At 51.2% G+C, this 18,453-nt stretch overlaps 1 protein-coding gene across 5 annotated transcripts in view; it reads right to left on the bottom strand.

Moving 5' to 3' along the window:
• Positions 1 to 18,453, bottom strand: part of SIK3 (SIK family kinase 3) — a 70,151-nt gene that overhangs the window by 16,012 nt on the left and 35,686 nt on the right. For 2 of the 5 annotated variants that reach the window (XM_071449708.1, XM_071449711.1), the window contains exons 2-14: positions 17,481 to 17,597; positions 16,196 to 16,259; positions 10,525 to 10,686; positions 5,401 to 5,525; positions 5,018 to 5,141; positions 4,199 to 4,317; positions 3,750 to 3,860; positions 3,470 to 3,613; positions 2,846 to 2,926; positions 2,626 to 2,735; positions 2,023 to 2,176; positions 1,222 to 1,377; positions 644 to 714 (exon numbers count right to left, since the gene is read on the bottom strand). In XM_071449708.1, the coding sequence (XP_071305809.1) occupies positions 644 to 714; positions 1,222 to 1,377; positions 2,023 to 2,176; positions 2,626 to 2,735; positions 2,846 to 2,926; positions 3,470 to 3,613; positions 3,750 to 3,860; positions 4,199 to 4,317; positions 5,018 to 5,141; positions 5,401 to 5,525; positions 10,525 to 10,686; positions 16,196 to 16,259; positions 17,481 to 17,597 (1,538 nt within the window). The remainder of the gene's footprint in view (positions 1 to 643; positions 715 to 1,221; positions 1,378 to 2,022; positions 2,177 to 2,625; positions 2,736 to 2,845; positions 2,927 to 3,469; positions 3,614 to 3,749; positions 3,861 to 4,198; positions 4,318 to 5,017; positions 5,142 to 5,400; positions 5,526 to 10,524; positions 10,687 to 16,195; positions 16,260 to 17,480; positions 17,598 to 18,453) is intronic. The other 3 variants (XM_071449709.1, XM_071449712.1, XM_071449713.1) reach the window with 2 other exon arrangements.

Genomic DNA, 18,453 nt, shown 5'->3' with positions numbered 1-18,453 from the left:
AGGCCATGGTTAGTGTGTTGATGGACTGAGAAAGTACAAGCACATTCTACCCACTTCCTACAATGTGTTTAGAGCAGACACAGAGAACAGAAGTTCCCAGCCTGAGAGCTAATAATGCTTCCCTTATTGGAGCAGACTATTTTAAGGCCTGATGCTATAATTAGCAGCTAGAGGTACCCGTAATTCCAGCAAGCTCACTTTGTTTGAGGCATCAGAGTTGGATGTTTACTGCATGTCTTGATACAAAAGCTGCTGCACTGGCACCCAAGGCCACAGAGGAGATTCTCCCACCTCCAGCACCCAGCAGGGAGGGGAATCCCTCGGCACTCACTTGGCAGGTTAGTGTGGATTGCATGCTGGTGCACACTAAGCAAAGGAATTTAGCAGTTTCAAGAGTTTCTGGAGAACCTACTGCTCAATCAGCTACCCATTTCAGGGGAATCCAGCTTTGCAAGCACCTAGAAGTGCCAGAGGAGCAACTGCCTACAGTAATCAGCACCCAGAGGAACAGGAGAAGTGTTGAGCCTTCGCTGTAAAATCACCAGTGGTGCCCTGAAGAGGTGGCTGTGTTTGAATCAGCTCTGGAACAGGCAAGGTGAGCCTTGTGGAGGTAGGAAGGGCAAATGTTAACAGTGGGAGTTACCTCTGCACAGCTTCCTGGTCCGGCTCCCCATCGGAGCTCTCCTCGTCCACAGGGGTGACAGCTGGCACAGCCTGTGGAGAGACAAGCCACGGCTCAGGGGACACCCAGCACGGTCCCCTCCATGCAGGGGACACCTGATCTTCCCAAACAAGCTTCCACAGGGCTGTGTGCTGGCTCCTCTGCAGCACCGAGGAAACCTGGCCAAGAACCCCTTCCAACATTCCTTCCCCAGTCCAAGTGCCTGGGCAGGGCTGCTGCTGCTTGGGGAATTCATTGATACAGATGCAGCCAGGGAGCGAGAACGCGCCTGAGATGGACACTTGGGTTTTCTCCATGGGATCAGCGAAGGACAAAAGCAACCATTAAAAAGTGCACAAACACCTTCAGCTCCAGAGAGGAGCACACAGCCCCACCTGCCTCCTCCAGGAGAGCACGGCAGTGCTGCAAGGGGAGCAGGAGCACCTTGGGCAGCAAGCAGGCACATCCCTGCAGCGCCAGGCCTGCCGTGACCTGGGCACAGCCACCTCTGCCTGCAGGAGGGGACATTTGCAGCTCTGTGCCTTCCCTGTGCTACTCACTGGCGTCATGGTGACGAGTGGTGAGGGGCCCCGGGGCCGCTTGAGCAGCTGCTGTGCGTGCAGCTGGATGTTGGCCCCGCCGTCGGACGCGCGCCGGCCCAGCGGGCCCATCCCGTTCAGCAGCTGCAGCGTGGGGGGCTGCAGCAGGGACTGCTCCTGCAACACACACACAGCACTGTCACCCACCCTGCCACAGCCCCAGGGCACACAGCAGGACAGGACAAGCCCTCTGGGCTTCAGGGATGTCACCAGCATCTCGAGGGATGAGGGGCAGGGGCAGGCAGTGTCAGTGCATGAGCCGGGTTTAACTCTGCAGCTCCCTGCACGCTGCTTTAGCTGCCAGGCAGGCTGCAACCTGCAGCTCAAAGCCAGGCAGCACAGTCCTGTTTCTCCCCAGCCCATTTATTCATTTCATACTGCACTGCTCTTTCATTCTTCAGCTTTTTCACAGAATCACAGAATGGTTTGGGTTGGAAAGGACCTTAAAGATCATCTCATTCCAACCCCCTGCCATGGGCAGGGACACCTTCCACTATCCCAGGCTGCTCAGAGCTCCATCCAGCCTGGCCTTGGACACTTCCAGGGATGGGGTATCTGCAGCTTTCCTGGGCAACCTGTTCCAGTGCCTCACCACTCACAATAAAGAATATTTTTCTAGTATTTGATCTAAACCTACTTGGAGTCATACATATAGAGGGTAATTCTTGAGGCTTATGCAGTCCAAGGAGTGACAAACAGAGGGAGCACAAACACCCTCCCACCTGGCAGGGCACAGAGCACAGCAGGGATCATGGGCAGTACCTTGTACTCCAGCTGCCCTGTGGGCTGCAGGTTCTGCCTGGGCAGCACACTGTGCATGAAGTTCACATTCGGGGTCACCTGCAGGAACGGAGCCTGAGGAGTGACACGGGGGAAGCCAGGCAGGAGCTTCTGCAGGTCTTCCATGACTTCCGTCCTGTACAGCCACATTTGGAGAAGGGAATTAGCCATGATGTGAGGAAACCCCTCACAGACCCAGTACACCCCACTTCCCTTCACAAAAAGCTTCTTACTGCTCTGGAAAATGGTCACACAGAGCAGCCAAGCCATTCTTTGGTTTTATTTGTCCCTTTTTTCCCCTCCATGTTGAGATTTGGCAGAATTAGCTCTTGGGCATTAACCTCAATGGGATTTATCACAAAAACTTCACCTTGGACATGACGGCAGTGCAGCTCAGATGAGACACCTGCCTTGACCAAAGCACAGCTTACCCAGAACTGATCGGGAAGGGCAGGAGGAAAGTACCTCATCCCCATCTAAAATAGTGACCAAGCTGTGCAGGGGGACTGGCAGCTTTAAAGGAACACCCAGGAGGACCAAAGCCACGTGCTGGGGTGAATGTGCAGGCCGGAGTGCAGTACTCACCGTGGGTCAGCCACTCCCACTGTGTGCCTCCTCATGGAGAGGTAGCGGACCAGAGCCTCGGGGGATGGCTCCTCCCCTTCATCACTGTCCAAGTTCATTGTTCCATCAGTCTGGGCAGGACAAACGTGGGAGATGTTGAAATGCAACATGAGGATCAAAGGAAAGGCTTCGATGTGAGCCAGAAAAAGAGCTTTGCAGGGCTTATGGGGATGTGCCTCACCTCCACAATTTGGTTCTCAGGGTTGATGAGCTGGACTTGGGGCACATTGATGTTCATGGTGTTGCCTGTCTGTTCTGTCTGCTGAGTGGAGAGATCAGGGTCAGAAGACACAAACACAGCATTGCTTTACAAACACTGCTGGATTAACACCAGCCTTAAGCACCTGGAACAGGGAGGTGACCCTGGAGCCAGTGAAGAGCTGCTTATTCTCAAGAGGTTGCCTCTTTTACCCCCCTTCCTTCTGTTCAGGCAGGGTCAGCATCTCTTCTGCTTCCCTTATGGCCTGGCCTCTCCCAGAGCACATGCTCATTGCTCCATCAGCAGCACAGGTGGGGAGGAAGCATCACACAGCAGCCCTGGGCTGGGAACTCCAGCTCCCAGTAACTGCCTCGGCTCCTTCCCCTCTGTCACTAAGGGAGCAGGAGACTGTCTGAAGGATGTTCAGCCAATGCACAAACTATTCCTAACTCAGGATTAGGGCACCCTAAGCCCCCACCAAACTCTCAGACCGGGAACGTTTGACACCCAGCCAAGGTGTGGGCACCCCCGAGCAAGTCTGGGTTTAGCAGGTAAGGGACTGGCTGGCCTCGCAGGGCTGGAGGAACCCTGGCACAGGGGAGGCACCTGGATGTTGGCCGAGGTGGGGAAGGTGATGGTGCGGGGGATGCTGGGCGCGGGCGCGATGCGCAGGTTCTTGTGCCGCTTGAGGCGGTCGCAGAGCAGGCTGTAGATCGCGCTGTAGTGATCGTACGCGTCGGCTCGCAGCGACTGCAAGGCACAGCACAGCGGTCACCCCCTCTCGGGCAGTGGTAAAACACATTTTATACTGTGTGGGGCTGCTCAGCTGCCACCAAACACAGCCATTTGTCACCAGGAGGAGCAGGCAGGATATGCCAGGCCTCACCTGCACCGTGCGCTCCTTGTCCAGCCCCATGTCCGCCATGGCCAGCAGCACGTCCTCGTTCAGCGGCTCCAGCTGCCTCTCGGTCTTCAGGTGCTGACACTCTGCTATCAGCTGTGAGGGCACAGGCACACAGTCAGAGCTGACATTCCCAAAGGCACACTGATGAGTCACAGAGCTCCCAAGAGCCCAAGCACCGGGCTCTGGCTGCAGCTGGCGTGAGGTTTGATGGCAACCGATCCAAATCCACTGCCCCAAGCTCCCAGTGCCACAGGGGAAGATAAAAAATGTACATAGATAAGGAGTGATGTGGAAAGCAAGGCCAGGAGACAGAGAAAAGGGAAAGGCCACGCCTGGGAATGAGTGTTCCCAAAGAGCAGAACCAACACTGCAGCACCACGTGCCTGGAGCCCGTTTGAGTCACTGAGCAGACCCTGCTCGCTGCTGCTCACCCTGTCAAACTCTGCATCAGCCTCCCCCAGCTTCATCCACTTGTGTTTGCAGATCTGCTCCATGGAGAGCCTCTTGCTCGGGTCCAGCACCAGCATGTGGCGGATCAGGTGTTCACACTCTGCCAGGGAAGAGAGGCCGGGTCAACCACGGGGAGGGACATGGCTGCTGCAGTGTTCCCTTTCCAAGCTCCCCTCTGTGGAGTCACCTCACAGAAATACTGCTTCTCCTTGCACTTCACACCTGCTGGTCCTCATCGTGCCTCACTGCCGCAGACACTGACTCCCCTGTGCCAGGAAGGAGAGAAGCCACCCTGGCTACACAGAGCCCTGTCACCCTGTCCCCCCCATCCTGATGTGAGTGGATTTTGGAGGTTGAGAGCAAAGGACCCTTAGAATGTTCTCCGGTCCACAGCTGTGCCATCATATTACACCTGTGCTGTCACCAAGAGGGACTGCTGAGGCTCTCCTGCTTAGGCTGGGATCTAAGTTTGCTTTGAAAGCTCCATATTTTAGCAGAATTTTCTGCATGGAGAGAACCTCTTCCCCAGATAAGACAGCAAGCAAGGAAGTCTTCAGCTAGGAAACTCCACGCAGAATTGTTCCTTAACCTGACAGCAGGCAACCAAGTACCTCCACGTGACTCTTTGTTAAGCTGATTTTAAATGAAAATTAATCACACTTTCCACACCCAAGATTTATTATCAAAGTGTTTTTGCAGCAGCAGGACACAAACGCCCATCTCTGACGGGGCTGTTGCTGTGAACTCATGCCCCACAACGCAGTAAAAAGCTGAGGGAGGTGCAGTGAGAAGCCCCTTACCTGTGGACATGAAGAAGGGGATGCGGAACTTGCCGCTGAGCACCCGCGCGCGCAGGTTCTGCAGCGTGCTCCCGTCGAAGGGCAGCGCCCCGCACACCAGCACGTACAGCACCACGCCGAGGCTCTGCACCAAACAAACCCCGTCAGCAGCACCACACTGAATGAAAACCCATCCCTGGGCAAGGCATGCTTCTGGCACCTCCCCACGGGGAAAATACAGGATGGAGTAGCCAGAATGCAGCTCTGGAAACGTTCCTTTGGAAAACGCTTTTTGCTGTGTCAGGGCTTTTCTCCAAGACATGTACTGAGCGCTCAGGAAGCAAAGCCAAACAAACACAGCAAAAATCAGATCAAAGTCAGAGAGGAAGAGGCTCATCACATACCCAAATATCAACCTTTGGCCCATCGTACTCCTTGCCTTCAAAGAGCTCTGGAGCAGCATAGGGAGGACTCCCACACCAGGTTTTAAGGAGCTGGCCAGGGGTGAAGATGTTGCTGAACCCAAAATCTGAAAGAACAAAGAGAACCGATGAGAGGAATGTGATTCACTCCAACTGTCCTGAACAAATGGTATTTCAGTGACTTGCTGAGTCTGGTAAGGTCATGTACATCCTGTAATAGGTAACTGGTGCACAGACACTGGGAATGGAATCACTGAGGTTAGAAAAGACCTCCAGGGTCATTGAGTCCAACCTGTGCCTGATCCCCACCTTGTCACCAGCCCACAGCACTGAGTACCATGTCCAGTCTTTCCTTGGATACCTCCAGGGGTGGTGACTCCAACCCTCCCTGGTGCCCTGAGCTCTGGGCAGTGCCAGCAAGGACAGAGTGCAAAGGGAAAAAGACTGGGAATTCTGATTCTTCCAGAAAGCACTACAGGGTTATGGTGGGCAGCTCTACCAACAGTCAAATCCTTCACCAAGAGTAAATAACAAATCCTGAAAGAGAAAGGTCTTCACCTCGTAGGCAGCCAACCATCAGTTTATGTGGGCACTAATGGCATTCTCTGTTAATTAATCTGCCTCCCCCTGGCTCACAGCTGGGACCTGCACTGCAAAGGGCAAGGAAACCAGTCTGGATCCAAGAGAAGGGAGCTGGTTCTTGTTAAAAAAAGAAGTTTCCTTCCTTTTTTTCTTAATTGAATTGAAGCAATCACAGTCACAGAGAGGAGTTCTGAGGTGTCCACATGTTTTCTCTAACACGTTTAAGATTACCCAATATTACCAGCTAGTTACCAATTAACTACCAGTTCCACACGGAATTCCAAGTGAGGATCAGCAGTGATGCCAACATTTCTGTGCCAGAGGCAGGCAAATCCCACCAGCACTCCCCAGAATGCACTAACTGCTGAGTCCGTGCTCCCTCTTGCTGTTCTCCTTACAGGATTTTCCATGACCTAATTTCAGGTGACTCCTCTCCTCCTTTGCACAGCGTCTGCAGAACCCAGCAGCCCACCTGGCACCGCTCCGGCCAGCTCAGCTCCAGGGGGACACAGCCAAATCCCTTCTCCCTGTCCCTTTGCAGGGAGGAAATTCTCACTGTGGAGATGATTTATGCACATGGAGAATACCTAACGCAGCCTGCTCCTGTGGAAACACCTGGAGTACACACCAGACTGCTCCAAGCCCAGCTCCAAACAGAGCAGAGATGGTAAATGTTCTTTAAAGGCGCTGTGGAATCAAAACAAGGCACTTACACGCCCATTGGGTTTTTACTGTTGGCAGTGAAGCCATCTAAACCTCCAGTCAGCCATTGGAGGACAATTCCAGGGAAATAGCACACAGCTGCACAATTGTCTTTTCCACCTCTGCAAGCCTTTGAGCTGCTGTCTCACGTTCAAGGCAGGATGTGGAACAAGCGCCTGAGTTACGGCCACCGGAGCCAGCAATAAACGCTGCAGCACTGGATGCATTTCCCAACACACAGCATTTGTATCAGGTTTAGAGATAAACTCCTTACGACTGTGGAATTTTGGCACTTCCCATATATTGAGCAAGTTATCCTAGTTTAGTTACTTTATTTGTCTTTGTAAGTACACGAGCGGGCCTTGGGGAACCACCTGGATTTCCCAAGGAGTGCACAGCCAGGAGCAGCTCCAGCCCTGCTCAGGTGAGAGGCCTGAGGTGTTCCCCACTCTGCTGCACAGGTCACAGCGAGTGCCAGCAGCAGGGGCAGGGCTGTGCCATTCCAGGTCTGTGCCATTCCAGGGCTGTGCCATGCCAGCTGGCAGCACTGCAGCCTCGGAACAGACACGCAACAGCTGCCTCCTGCACCCTCCTCTGCTTCCTGCAGATTGGTCAGCTGGGAAACTTCACCCCTTCCCCATGGTGCTGAAATTCATCCAGGGATTCACAGCTCTTTTGGGCAGGGAGAGGAGGTGGGGAGAAGGGGAAATGCAGAGTCTGTCCTTAGGGAACGGGGCCAGCGGGTCCCAGAGCTGCCCTGGCTCAGGGCGAAGCCTCTCCCTGGGCAGGGGTGCTGCTGTGCCCAGCCCCTCCTGGGCTCAGGGCAGGCAGGCAGGCTGCTGGGCTCTGCAGGGAGCTGGAGCCAGCAGATCCTGCCCAGGGACACTGTTCCCAGGCTGGAAACAGCTTCCAGATCCCACCTGCGCTGCGGGACTGAGGTCAAGGCTGCGGAAAACAGCAGGGCTTTAAAAACCCAAGGAAAGTTCATGGGAGGACTTGAAAACCCCGGAGCAACTAAGCACAAAATCTAAACCAAACAAAAACACAAATTACAACTTAAATAAACTTTCTTAAAATCTATGGCCAAGGAGATGCATAAATCCAAATCCTCAGGGAGCAATCGGGTCACATTCCACAAACAGATGCAGAGGGAAAGAGGCATTTTTGAGCAGCAAGGTGAGTCACAATGATGTGATACGGGGAAAACATTTAAAACAAACATCCCTGCTACAAAACAGTGGGTCCAGTCCCTCAAGTTTCCTTGGAGCTGAGCTCAGGGAGTGGCTTCAGTCTCTGCCCAAGAGGGATTTGATCCTCAGGAGAGGAAGGAGCAGCTGACTCCTGCCGACGAATGCAAAGCGACGCATAGATCAGATTCCTCTCCGAAACCATCCCCAGCAAGGCTGGGCTGTTTAGCAATCATCAACTCCTGGCTGAACTCTCGGGCTGGGAGCACAGGGAACACAGTGCCAGCAGCTACTGACTCAGCCTCTGAGAAGGTACACTGGAGAAAAAGCATCCATGGGAAAAATGAGAGCGAGGGTCATGGCATTGGGATCGCGCTGTTTACGGAAAAATAGCGAGGCAGCAATCAATCAATCAATCAATCAATGAATCAATCAAAACCCAGCCCAAAGAGTGCCCACCACCAGTGAGAGCAGCAGCACTGCCCACCCCGGGAGCTGGCACCTGCCGAATGCCAGGGAAGGGATTTAAAGCTTCAAATGGATGTCAGGCAGAAAGTGCCAGAAAATCTGCACTGATCAGAGTCTGCAGGGCTCCAAAGTTTGAGTTAGACACAGTTAATGGGTTTGGCCCAATAAGTGAAGGTTCAGCTGGTTCTCTAACTGGTGTGTGCATTTCTCTAGCATTTCTCCTGGGAGGTCTGCTGTGAAGCAGATCTGTTGCTATCACTTTTTTTTTTTTTTTCCTCTTGAAACAATGGAAGAACTGGTGTCAAATTGTAATTGATGAGTTATAGGGAGAAAACTTAATACTTGGAAAATCCTATACCATAAATCAGCTTTTCCAGGCTACTTTTCAAAGCACTACAGATCTTCCTGCCAAGGCAAACACTGCCACCACCAGGGTGGGGACTATCTCCTGGAGTCATTCTGGGAGCACAGATTTGGAAGGAAAATAGTTTCCAACTCCCTCAGATAAAAAAAGGTTTCCACAATTTCCAGAGCTTCTCAGCCTGCTCATGTGGACATTTCTCCAGCAAATCCAGCTGAATTCCAGTTTCCACCTGGGTTAGTTTTTAACTTCTCGCTGTCTGCCAGGCACCCTCCCCCTCCACACAGAGCGGATTTTTCCCGTGAACACAAGATGGCCTCAAACCATTAGTGCAGCCTTTGCACGGAACACCAGAAAGTGCTGCTCAGAGACTTCCCCAGCAGCCTCTCCCCGAGCTCCAGAGCCCCTCCACTCCTTCTCCAAGGAGCTGCACTCCTGCTTCATCAGCAATGCCTCTGTCACTTATCTGCTGCTCCCAGGACAGTGAGGAGCAGGTTATCATCCCTGTGCCAAGGAGGACGTGGTTCACACTGTTAAGCACCAGAGGGAAGTCCATGAAGTCCTGCTCTCCTTCCTATTCCTTCCCCACTCCCTCCCCACAGATGGAGTGTGAGGGAAGCATAAGAAATTGCTGATGATTTTACCATAAACCGAGCGCTGAGCTCTAATCTAACACCTCAGGATGGTACACGAGAGAACAGCAACAATGAGCTAGACTGTTTCCTTTCTTCAAGATGCTATCTAGACAGAGGAGTATTTCCCACGTCCCAGAAGTAACATTGCTCAGAGTGAAGTTTTGTAGCCCTCAGCACTTAAAAAAATCAAGTTACAAACCCTTGCAAAAGACAGCAATCTCACCCAGAAGTGTCCTGGGAGAGGGAGCAACCAAGTGCTTTCTAAAGGTGCTCTGCTGTGCTCTAGGCTCTGGGAGAATTAAATGCTGAGTACAAGATCTACCACTTCCAAAGCCTGTGAAATGAGATGACCAGGGCAGGATCACAGAATGTTCTGAGTCAGAAAGGACCCATGAGGATTGAGTCCAGCTCTTAAATGTTAAATCTCGTTGGTTCAGTTGGTCATAATCCCACCAAGCCCAGTAAAGTCAAGCCTAGTCAGTGCCCCCCAGAGATGAGCCAAGGCTCAGTCTCACAGTCAGAGGATCACAGACATGCACCTGTGTTAGGTCAGGACAGAAGTGCCCAGGGAAGAAGCTCTCTGGAAGGGCAGTTAGTGACAAAAAAATCCCTGCAAAATCCAGGAGCAGGCAGTGAGGGCCCGTGTGTTCAGCTGCTTCAGCTTCTCTCCCTGCAGGGAATAAAGCCCCAAAGCACTGAGGCCACTCTGGCTCTGTCGCAGCACATCAAGAACGATTCCAGGAGCACAGCTTCCCCTTCACTGCTCCCCCATCCACCTTGTCATCCCTACTTTGCCATTCCTGCTCTCTCACCTAGCCTGACCTGCTCTGAGGAAGCCCTGAACCAGCAGCAGGACTCAGAACAAGGTCAGTTTTGTGACACTGTCTCACCCATCACCCAGAGGAGAGAACGCTGCAGCATCTGCAGCCTGGGAAGCCAAACCTGCCTTTTTTCCCTTCTTCTTTTACTTTGCACTACTCTAAGGGAGGTATAAATCTCCTGGCTACAACCTGGCAGTCCCAGCTCTGGGCAGCAGGCCACACAGAAATCCAAAGCTTCCTTTAGCTGCACCGCGTTTCCTTCTCCCTGAATACCTGGAAGCAGCCAGTGCCTACATTTATTAACTCCTGAAAGCAGCTGCCTTCCTCCCACACTGCTCAGCTTAGCTCACCTGCTATTTTGATGTTCAGGTTTGCATCCAGGAGGAGATTTTCTGCCTTCAGATCCCTGTGGACTATGTTACGGCAGTGACAGAAGTTGACAGCAGCCACGATTTGCTTGAACTTTCTCCGGGCTTCCTTCTCGGCCATGCGCCCGTGGGCCACGAGGTGATCTGTGAGGTGAGGAGAACACAGGGTTATGGACACAGTGGAGAGAGCTGGGGAGGTGGGAGCAACGTGGGCACAGCGTGGTTCCCAGCTCCAGCAGCAGACGTGGAGGAGGCACAGGCAGGGATGGGCACACCGCTGCCAACCGGTCCTCGCCTGGGCTGGCTTGGAAATTAATGTTATATAGAGGACAGCTGAGGGGATGCCTGGAAAATCAGAACTGTTTTGTACACAAGGGCAAAGGTTTTAGAATCTTTTCTTCATCAAAATAAAAATGAAGCTTTTCCAGCCTCTGCCCTCAGTCAGACCCCAAGCCCGGTACCACATCACCTCAGAGGTGCAGCTTCCTGGCCACATGCATCCTTCCTTCCCCCTGCTTTTTCCCAGGAAACGTCTCTCTGGTCTAACTCCTGCTGGAACCAGCGAGTTCCCAGGTACTCACAGCCACAAGCAGCTGCTCACCTCAGCTCTCCAGCCAGCACAGCTACCAGCAGCTGCAGGAGGGCTTGAACATCCTCCCTCTCTGTGCATCGATGCGAAATCCAAGAAAGCATTTCATTATAAAAATGGAGCTGGCCTCCACTACGGAAATCTGAGCACTCCCAAATATTTTGCTGAAAGCCTGTACTCTCACTCAAAGGTAGTGTTTGCTGCCAGCTGGGCTTTCCTTGGAAGCCAGCACTGCACACACGGACAGGAAAAGCCTCTCCAAGAGATCACAAAGGCAGGCACACAGCAGTGACCCAGCTGAAGTTCAGTCCACTTAAAACCTGGAAGCACCAGGCTCACAGGAGCCACTTGTCACTGTCCCAGGAGTAGGGATGGACAGGCAGGAGACAGGCAGCAGAAAAGGCAGAGAAAGAAGGAGGTAACTTCAGGAGGTTGTAACTCCTTGGTCAGGCCATCGAGTTGGCCTCAAAACATCTCTAGCCAAAATTAGGCTGAAATTATCCATATCCCTCCCTAAACTCTATTAAACTGGGGGCTCAATACAGATATCTGTTCTTGAAAATAATAACAATAAATCACTTGTGCAGGTTTCTCATCGGGTGGTTGTGTTTTTCCCCAGTCACCCATTCATTAAAATACCTGCGACATAATTGACTCGCAGTAAATACTAATTACCAAGATCCATCAAAGCAGTTGTGCTGCTCCTGACTGCACAGCAACCTACTTCTGCCTTTGCCCACTCACGTTGTGCAACAGACTCGAGGTGTTTTTCAAAGAACTTGTCAATTAACTCTTGTTCATCGGATAAACTTATTCTGTAAGCAAATCTGAACCAGGGCTGGAGAAGGAAAACCATCACCAAGTCCAGTCTGACCCTCAGCTCGCTCGCTGGGCAAAGCAAAGTCACCATCTCAAATTGCCCCATCGTATTTCATTAAGGCATTTGCATGGTCATAAATTTGTGACTCTAAGGAGACTGACAGCAGAGCACAGCAAGGGCTGCTCCAATTTAAGCCACTGATCAACAGGTAATAGCTCAGCTCCTAAACAAGGTCATTCACACCTTCTGCTCCACTGGGATTTGGAGCCAGCCTGTCCATACAGCAAGTGCCCTTGAAATAAAGCACGAGGCTCCAATCTCTCAACAAATTCTGAAATATTTTAACAATTCTGCAGGCAAGAAAGCAAACCCAGCTACTGCAGCAGGTGTCTTTCTGCAAGGCTTTCCTAAGTGGATTTCTGCCCAAACCAAGTTCACCAGTCCCGGCACAGCCGGTGACACCCGCGTTCAATGCTGGCACGTGGGGCACCCCTGCCCCACACCTCTCACCCAGAAACTCTGCTGCCCCTCGGCCCAGCCATCCTGCTTAGGCTGCAAAAAGCCCTTTTTAGGTTAGGCGTGAAATTTCACTTTTGCTGAAGAACTGGGAGCAGAGGCGCAGGCTCTGCACGTAGGCACCGCGCTCCGAGCCCACTGACATTTCTGCACCAGCTCCAGAGGAAGGACAGAAACAATGAGGCTACAGAATACTTCACATACCACCAAGGGCAACTGTATGCCAAAATTAACCATTGAGAGCTTATTCTGCACAAACCTCCCATGCAGGGGAGGTTACAGGGCTGACCTGAGTGCTGAGCTGGGAGCCAGCACCCTGCTCTGAGCGTGCCAAGCACCCAGAGCCTGGCTGGGCCGTGCACAGCGATGCTCCTCTGGGTGCCTTCCAGAGGGGAAGGAATGCATCATTTCATTGCACAACCCCTACACACATCAGTCACTGCTCTCCCTACTTACATGAGGCACCTGACGCTGCTCTCTGTGTTAAAAAAACAATCCAATCCTACACTGGGAAAAAATCACCTTTGGTTTAGAGAGCACTGACACACAAGTTTCCACTCCCCGCCTCTGGACAGACGCCTCGTGCTTTTAAGCTGCTTTCTGTCTGGAAAACAAACGCTGATGAAGCTTCACATCTCCTATGTGTGGGGGATTAAGTCACATTTCCAGTGAATTTGGTGACCTTGTGATGTCAGAAGCAGTCTGACCTTCTAGAGACAGGCACCACAACATTGTTTAATGTGTCTGCCCAGTTCAGGCTCAAAGTGCTCAGGACAAGCGGGCGGGCGGTGGGGAGACAGGGCAGACGTGGGAACCACATCAACCAGATGATAATTTTCTAAATTTCCTGTGATTTTTTTTTTTTATAATCAACCAAGAACTCATATTCCATCAGTGAGGACTGCAGATTATTTACAGTTTTCATAGTAAACAACTGAAAGCAAACCAGATTTTTAGACTATATTCCATCTGACCTCAAAAAAGGACACTCGAGGGACCTGGAATAGAGACCACCCTATGTTTAAAAGGAGACATTCATTTCTTCATAATGTCAAACCAGAGACCCAACCACACGCAAAACACAGACAGGGACAAAAATAACAATTTACATTTGGCTGCTGGAGCCCACAGCAAACCCAAGGCCTGTCCCTGGTCCCTGCTACGCAAACAAAGTGAATTATCAAACATTTCCAGTAAGAGATGAATCAAAGACTCTTACGGCACAGCCTGGCCGCTGAAGGAGTGCTCAGCCCTTTACTGGAACTTGGGATAAACAGGTGGTGCAGCCCTCCCAGGTGCTGAGCTGGGATCCCTGTGGAGCTCCCAGGGCAGGGACAGGCCAGACACACGGCCAGCCCTGACTGACTGACTGCAGCCATTTACAGAAACCATTGCTGCTGCAGCTGAAAGCTCTGACCTCTGGCACTGCATGGGAAATACTGACAGCTTTAAGCCTTGGGAAGTTCTGAAAGCATCAGAGAAGCAATCTGTGTTCCTTACAAAAACCTGCAGTTTGCAATGGCACAATGCTGCAACCCTGGTTCTATGGGGCTGCACTCAAATGCCACAAGGCATTTGGCACCCAGAACACCACAGCTGTCAGCCCCCCTTATGCTCCAGCACTGCATTTTAATGCCTACATCATGCAGGTGTTAAGACATGACCCAGAAGAAGACTGAAGAGACTCAGCACAGGCTATTTCACAGAGAACCCCCAGTGCCCAGTCAGAGGCACGGTGCCAGTGGCTGCACTGCCCACACACACCTCACACACCATCCCTGCAGCTCTTGCAGCCATTCCCAAGCTGCCCTAGCAGGGGCAGGCGCTGAGAGCAGGGGCAGGTGAGGTTTTACCCAAGAGGAGAGCCCAGCTGCCCACGCTGCCACCGGCTCTGTCTCCAGCACAAGGACGTGAGACCCTTCAGCGCTGGAGATGCAGGGACTGCAAGGAAACCTCCCCAGAATGGGCTCCTGCTTCCTCCCTGCAAATTGCTTCCGCTGGTAGAACAAAGTCTCAATGGCTCCTCAGGAAACCCTGAATACAAAAAGCTGAAACTTGAGTTTTCCCCTCTCTGCTCTTGCACTGAGGGCAGTGCCCAAGAATCCTCAAAACTGGGGAGAGAGGCATGACCTCCTGGCTTGGGTCTGGAGATGCCTCACGCTATTGCAGAGCTGGCTGCTCCCAGCTATCAGTGAGGATAAAATGCTGGGCAGCAACATGGAAATTAGCCATGCTAATGAGCTGAATTTACTACAGCAGAAAATCTTTCAGAAAGCAATTAGGTTTTCACTTCGACTCACGCAGAAGGCTATTTTTGTAACCAAAGAATTCATTCCAAGTTTGTATGTGAGCTTGCACATAGCTCTAGATTTAAAAAAAGATGAGCCCATCCCTGCCAAATTCAACAGAAGAGGGAGAAAAAGTAAAAAGAGATTTATACTTTTCTGTGGTGATACATGCCCAAGCCAACTCCAGGACATGTGCAGGTGATTTTGCTGTGCATGGGAAGGTGAATTTCACAAGCCTTTGGAACTGCTGAGTGTGTCCAGCGCCATGATTCATATTTGAATAAACAACTGGAAGGCTCAGCAAGTCAGTTTTTCACCAGGCAATCCACACTTCCCAAACATCAGCTGTCACTTGCTTCCCCTTCGGCTGTCACCTTCTCAGGGAGAAATCCAAGGGACATGGACAATATTGACAAGAAGCCATGGCAACCATCTACAGAGGTACTGAGGAACTGGTGGCAGTTTGTAGTGGCTGTAAACCAGCACTTTTCAGCTTTTAGCTTCCTTAATTTGGGGCTTCTCTTGCTTCACTAAAAGCTTTGTCTTTTATTACAACTCAGCTTCTCCTCCAGAGAAATGAGAAGTAAAATCAAAAGTGAATCTTCTGCAATGACTGACAAGGACAGGGGGAGTGCTCCCAGGAGCTGACAGACCACGTGTGACTGTCCTCACTTCCTTGACAAAGCTAATTCAAGCACACAGGATTTTCCCCCTTTTTGGAGGCTCGTATTGGCAAAGCCAGTACAAACCAATATTGCAAAATCCCAACTCTGTCACCCGTACAAAATTCCAGTGTATAAGTAAATTCCTGTTTCTATAAGTTTTGCTATTGCTCACCAAACAAATGAATCAATCAGCCCACAGCTCTTTCAGCTGTGCTGCACAGACACTTTTTTTCCCTTTCAGGAACAGCTCCTGTGGTCAAGAACACTCAGCCAAAACTCTCTGGGACAATGGTGCTTGGAAGGAATGTAACCAATGCCTGCTACGATAACATCAGATATCAAAAAGAAAAGACAAGACATGGTTTTGAGCACAAAACCCTCCAGAACTGCAGGACTGCCTGTTTCTTTGAAAGCTACTGACACATCCCAACAATTCCACTATCATCAACAAGGTTCATATAACTTGCTGGGAAACAAAGCACTCAGCAACACTAAAATCCAACTGCATGACTATTTCCAACATCTTTAATCCCAAAGTGAGCACGAAAGAGGAGCAGCACCACCTGTCAATGAAACCCAAAGAAGAAACAGAGGTTATGGGGGCTATTTTTCCATTGAGTTGGTCTCATTTATTCCTTTACTCCTCTTGTCAATGGAAAGTTTGCAGGCTGAAGGGCACCTCTCGGCTGAAACAAGAGAGTGTGGTGGCTATTTTCAGTTTACTGTAGTTGACCAAGTGCATTATCTGATTAAAGAATGCAATAAATGTACTTACCAAATATTTCCCCTCCACTGGCATACTCTGTCACCAGATAAATCATCCGCTCCGTCTCCATAACCTGCACACAAGGACACAGCAGTGACACATAAGGAGACTGCTGAGTGCAGCGAGAAATACCCTAAAACCACCTTTATTCCCCCTGTAACACAGGGAACTGCTTTCATCAAATCCAGACTATAACCTTCCCATCCTTCCCAGAGCCATGTGCAGGGATGACAGGAATGGGGACAGTAAGGGTGAAACAGCAAGTTTCAAACACTGAATCTGTAACTACACATTACACTGCACCTGCACCTTCCTCCTCCTGGTCTGTCTCCCCTCCCATTAGCATTTGCTCCCAGGTCTTGTCCATTCCAGCAGCCTGGGAGACTTCTCAGGGCTGCCACCCTGCTCTTCTCCCACCCTAAACAAGGCCAAGCCCCAAGTGTCACCTCTTCAGTACCACATCAAAAGCTTTAGATGGAATGAAACAGGTTTAAAAAGGTTTTTTGGCTCAAAAGAAAGGTTTAAGGAGTAAGTTTGCAAAGAAACACTCCCTGGGTACCTTGAAAGTGCCACAGTCCCTGTAAGCATCTCACACATGGTTTGGCCAAAGGAGCTAAACATTAACCTCTGTCACTTCCACTCAGTTTTAACTCTATGGAGTCCAAATAAATGTTCATATCACTCAAGCACAGATGGGAAACAGAGTCCCTAATGCCTCTGCTCCCATCACTCTGCTGCACCCTCCTCACAGAGGGGCACAACCAGCTACCTGTGTAAAGGGCAGACTACGTGGCTTCTGCCTCTGGGGGTTTTGTTTGCAGACAAAAAAAAAAGTCAAACAAGCTGGAAAAAAAGTCTGCAAACAATATTCAAAAGCAGGTCTGCTGCCAGTATTGATCCCCTTCCAGGAAAGGGCTGAGCAGATCAGCAGGGCCTGGGGGCCACAGGGAGCTGGGCAGGGAGAGGAGAGCCCAGTCCTGCTCCTGGGTGAGATTTACTCCCTCCCTTCAAGGGAGAAGGGGAACCTGCATCCGGTTTCAACTGGGAAACTGAGAAGCACAATGGCCATAAACAAGTGGCAGGAGGCCAGCCCACAGCGGAAGCACGATGGCCCAGAAAGAGAAGGATTAGCTACACTTTCCCCCTGCCCCTCCAGTCAGAGCACTTTGAGACCCTGAAAACATCAAGGGCTTTCCCAGTTCCATGTGGAAGGAATGGAGGGATAGCTCTGGGGGAAGTGCTGCTGCAGAGTGTGGAGTCAAGGGATGGGAGCTCCATGGCAGAATGCTCCTACCTGGTACAACCTGATGATATGTGGGTGGCAAAGCATCTTCATGATCTGAACTTCTCTAAATATCTTCTTCAGGTTCTCTTCATCCAGCTGAGTCTTATCAATGATCTTTATTGCAACCTGGCAGAGGGGAAACAGAAGAGAAGTTACTGACCCAGCTGCATGATCCACACAGCAGCTCCCTGCACCGGGGCTGATAAACCCCAGCAGGGATGGGAATGGGTGGTAGTGTCAGGCTTTTAACAATTGAGGTGTTTATTTATCTGTTTTAAACCAGAAGTGCTCTGTAACGCTACACTAATGGAGTTTAAACAAGTCTAAGTGCTTCCAGTCAGCTGCTCTCCAGTTTCCAAGATTTTCCCTCCACCTTCCTGGTGCTGGCAGCTCCCAGCTCCTTTGGGCATGGACTGTAGAACCACCAGACTCCAAATGTGGAGACACTTCTGTGCTAAGAACCACCTGTCCTCAAGTCCACTGGGCGCCCTGTTTCATCCACACACAGAGAGCAAGGACAGGAATCTTTTCTGGAATGCCAGGATGAACAGGAGAGAAAAGGCAGAGTGAAACCTTGATGGAGAAAACAGCTGAGAGAAAAAGCTGCTCTGCCTGGCAGAGGAACATCTGCCCTGCTGCTTCTAAATCAAATTTCAGCCTTCAGTATCCTCCTCCCCACCATGAAACACCCCTTTGAGCGAGCAGCTCCAGTCTGGGGATTTGTGGGATGAGCTCCCATCCCCCAGCAGGTTTTCTCACTCGGAGAGGGCTCTCCCTGGGAAAAGAACTGCTTCTACAAATCTCCTGGCTGCTTTGCTGGAGAGCCTAATTTACACAAGTCCTGCCCAGGAAGGCTGCAGGATCATGCAAAGGCCTGGGGAAGGGCATGCAAAGCAGCACTGCCACGAAAACCACTGAGGATGCACAGCCAGAAAGATCTGACACAGAAATGCTTGGCTTGTCCCAGACCCCAGAGCTCAGT

The sequence above is a fragment of the Agelaius tricolor genome, unplaced genomic scaffold (assembly GCF_023055355.1).
Source record: "Agelaius tricolor isolate 1412-34295 unplaced genomic scaffold, bAgeTri1.0.p SCAF_29, whole genome shotgun sequence".
Taxonomy (NCBI): domain Eukaryota; kingdom Metazoa; phylum Chordata; class Aves; order Passeriformes; family Icteridae; genus Agelaius; species Agelaius tricolor.
This window is presented reverse-complemented; position numbering and strand designations above follow the sequence as displayed.